A 3,472-nucleotide genomic window follows, 5' to 3' on the forward strand; every position below is an offset into this window, starting at 1 on the left:
GATATGAGGAGGGGCGGGTTCCATCAAGGATGGATTGCATGGACGACAATATGTCGCGTTTGCGCTCGACCAGTCCTTTCCACATGTCGAGTGTCAGGGAGACCTCCCTGCCTTGTTTATCTCCCAGGGCGATATCCACCTACGAAGGCGTGGTATGTATACTGTACCACGGTAACTTAATCGTGATACCTATGGCTATGTACTTGTAGCCAGTCGTCGTCAGCAGATAACGCGTCGTCAGGACGCGCACTGCGGGCAATTCGACGGGCATGTCGGTGAGAAGGTGAGAGCTGGAACGCGACTTCCGATGACGATAGTGATTGTCCGTCAGATCGATCCTTCGTATTTTATTGCCGTTGTCGTTCATCTCCGAATCCGCCTCGCAAGGGGAAATACCCTTCGGCGCGGGTTGATCGGTCAACATCGAGAACATTTCGCACGCGCGCTGCAGTAACCGTTCGTTTCTGATTTTTTCCGACGCGTCGTATTCGGCTGGCGATGCGATACTGATGCTTTGAAGGGGAGGACACATCTGTATAAATAGGAAAATTCTTACTTATGTCGCGCGATGTGTGGTGTGGTTTGACGTGGTGTGGGAAATTTGCGCGATCCTCTACTTCCTTCGGCGGATACGGCAATCGGAAACCCGAACACCGTTGTCGTCATCGTCCGAATAATCGCTCGCCGGAGACGTTAAATCATCTTTGAGGCGTACGATTCGATCGAGGAGATCGCGCAACTGCTGCAACAGTTCGGCCTTAGGGCAGACAATATTTAGTATCCGCAGATCGAATTTACCAGCCGACGAGACGGTCCTCGTAAATTTGTTGAATTTGTAAAACTGCATTCGAGTGGTGAAGTACAGATTGCCGTCGACGTAGCGGAAGATCGACGTCACGCCGGTCGGTATTCCGGGAAACGTTGCCTCGAGAGGCGTGGCGACTATTTTGTCCTTGTCGCATTCGTCTATCTCGCCCACCGAGTTACCGTTGAACACCACGAAGGAACGTCCTCTGTGGGTGTTCACCGCTCCGTTGATTATCGTTTTTTCGGGAAATCCGAGTTCTTGCAAGGTCTTCGGCCGACCTGGCCGCAGACTAAATTCCGGATATTGAACCAAGTATATCAAATTATCTACGAACACCACGAGATCGCCGGACGAGAATTAATAGGCGGCGGTCACGCGCGTGAATTGTCGTGAAAAAAGCTTATGTGATGCGAAAGGACTAAAGGCCCGTTGTACGTTCTACCAGATCGATCGACCAAACGTAACGCTTGTACGAGATGTACATGCAATTTTCCAAAATTAATATCCCGTTCACGCGATCGAGGCTGCACAGGTCCGGCATTGGCGGCGCCGGCGCCGGTGCCGGCGTCTGCGGAGGCTCGTTCGTAATTTTTTCACCGTACAAACGTTGAATGTTGGCAATGTCGTTTTGGTCGAGCTTGACCGGATACTGCTTGTCGGGCGTGAACGCGAACATCATCGATGTTTTGCGTCTATTGTGCAACAATCCGAGAGTGACCGATCTCGTGCGTCAGCGTGTAATGCAGGGAGAACCTATCCGCGGGGTGTTTATTGATGTAAATGTGCCACGGCTCGTCCCCGTCGACGTGCACCTCGGAGACGAACCCCGCTTCGTCCGTCGGGAGAGACGTGTGGGCGAGCACGTTACCGGGACCGTCGAAGCTGTCCGAGCAAATTGGTCCGTTTACCTTGGTATTCGTGTTATAGTGACGTAGGCGTCGCCAAGATATTATAATCGGGATTCGTTTCGGAGCGTTCAAACGTTAATGCCGAATGCTGCGTTGTGCTCAGCTCGGCCTCGTCGGCTACGTAAAAATTCCATGTCAGGTGCGTCTTCGGCCATTTGGATAGACTCGCTTTCGTTCCGTGGTTCAGGATATCTCGGAAACCGCATCGCGGCTTATTCATCAATTGCAGCGTTTCGTTGTTAGGCGTTCCATCGCTGGGTAAATCGTAGTAATTCTGAAAATCCTCGAAGGCTTTGCGAAGAACGTCGTTTTGTCTCTGAGCTGGAACCGCGTCCACATCTTTGGACAGATATCCGTATTTCTGTAGGTAATTGAACGTGAGCGCGTAATTTTGGTCCGTAATTTTGGGATTGATGCACCTCACGGCGATAAAACACGCGGTTAACGCGATTACGCGCGCGAGCCACATCGTCGAGAGCGAGAAACGGCGGAACTGCGATGACGGCGCGTTGCGGTTTGAGCGCGATCTCGATGAGCATTTCGAATGCGAACGTTTACGCGAGGACGCTCGTTAGCGATAACGCGGATAGGTGGCGGCGGGGGTCTCGGGTGGAAAAAAAATGCGTCGAAGATTCCGGCGGATGAGTCGGTTTGATAAAATGCATCTATCCTCGATGTATTTTTTCCCGGATGTAAAAAAACGCTATTCTTATTACATTTTTTACCGCGATATCCTCCCTTTGTCGCGTTTTCTCGGCGCGGATAGGTGCGGCGGCAGGGTCTCGGGTGGGAAAACGCGTCGATTCCGGCGGATGAGTCGGTAAAAACTATATTGTCCACTAATATACCCATGGCAGATTTCACGCGAGACGAGTGGGAAAAGTTTAACAGCGCAACGCACTGTCACGTGTGCGAAAAACCGTTCGAGCCAGACGACGTGCGAGTACGCGACCATTGTCACCTGACCGGTCGATACAGAGGTCCCGCGCATTTGAATTGTAACTTAAATTATAAAGATTCGCATTGCATTCTCATAGTGTTTCATAATTTATTGGGATACGATGCACATTTTATTATAACTGAAATAGCAACAGCATACAAAGGACATGTAGATTTACTCCCGATCACAAAAGAAAAATATATTTCGTTTACAAAAAACGTTCAAAGCACCAAAGATAAAAAAAGAAAACGTGCGTCAAATTGCGATTTATCGATTCGTACAAGTTTCTCACCGCTAGTCTCGACAAATTGGCATCTTATCTCAGCAAGGATAAACTGCGAATATTGCAACGCGAATTTTGTGAATTATCCGCAGAAAATTTTAATTTGCTGACACGAAAAGGCGTATTTCTATATGAATACATTGACTGCGTCGAAAAATTGGAGGACTTGTGTTTACCACCGCGCGACTCGTTTTACAGTTCATTGACAGGTGACACCGTATCCGAGAGCGATTACGCGCACGCCGTCGACGTTTGGCAGCGGTTCTCCATTCGAACGCTCGGTGATTACAGCGATTTATATCTCAAGACCGATGTCTTGCTGTTGGCCGATATCTTGGAAAATTTTCGCGATAGTTGCGTCGCGAGTTATGGACTCGATCCGGCGTATTATTATACTCTACCGGGTTTTACGTGGAATGCTATGTTGAAGCATACACACATCAATTTCGAATTGCTCACCGACATTGACATGGTCATGTTTATCGAACGCGGTATACGCGGCGGTTTGAGTCAATGTTCAAACAGATACGCGC

General features: G+C 49.4%; 1 protein-coding gene across 1 annotated transcript; it reads right to left on the bottom strand.

The window, feature by feature from the left end:
• Positions 1–1,729: 1,729 nt before the first annotated feature.
• On the bottom strand, positions 1,730–2,185 carry LOC112460031 (stromelysin-2-like). The gene has a single exon (XM_025024446.1). The coding sequence runs from the start codon at positions 2,183–2,185 to the stop codon at positions 1,730–1,732; it is 456 nt and encodes a 151-aa protein (XP_024880214.1).
• Between the last annotated feature and the right edge of the window lie 1,287 nt (positions 2,186–3,472).

This window comes from Temnothorax curvispinosus, unplaced genomic scaffold (genome assembly GCF_003070985.1).
Source record: "Temnothorax curvispinosus isolate PA1 unplaced genomic scaffold, ASM307098v1 QBEX01010296.1, whole genome shotgun sequence".
In the NCBI taxonomy this organism is placed as follows: domain Eukaryota; kingdom Metazoa; phylum Arthropoda; class Insecta; order Hymenoptera; family Formicidae; genus Temnothorax; species Temnothorax curvispinosus.

Coding starts and splice junctions, on each gene's coding strand:
- LOC112460031 (XM_025024446.1), bottom strand. CDS start 2,185: ATGTGGCTCGCGCGCGTAATCGCGTTAACCGCGTGTTTTATCGCCGTG.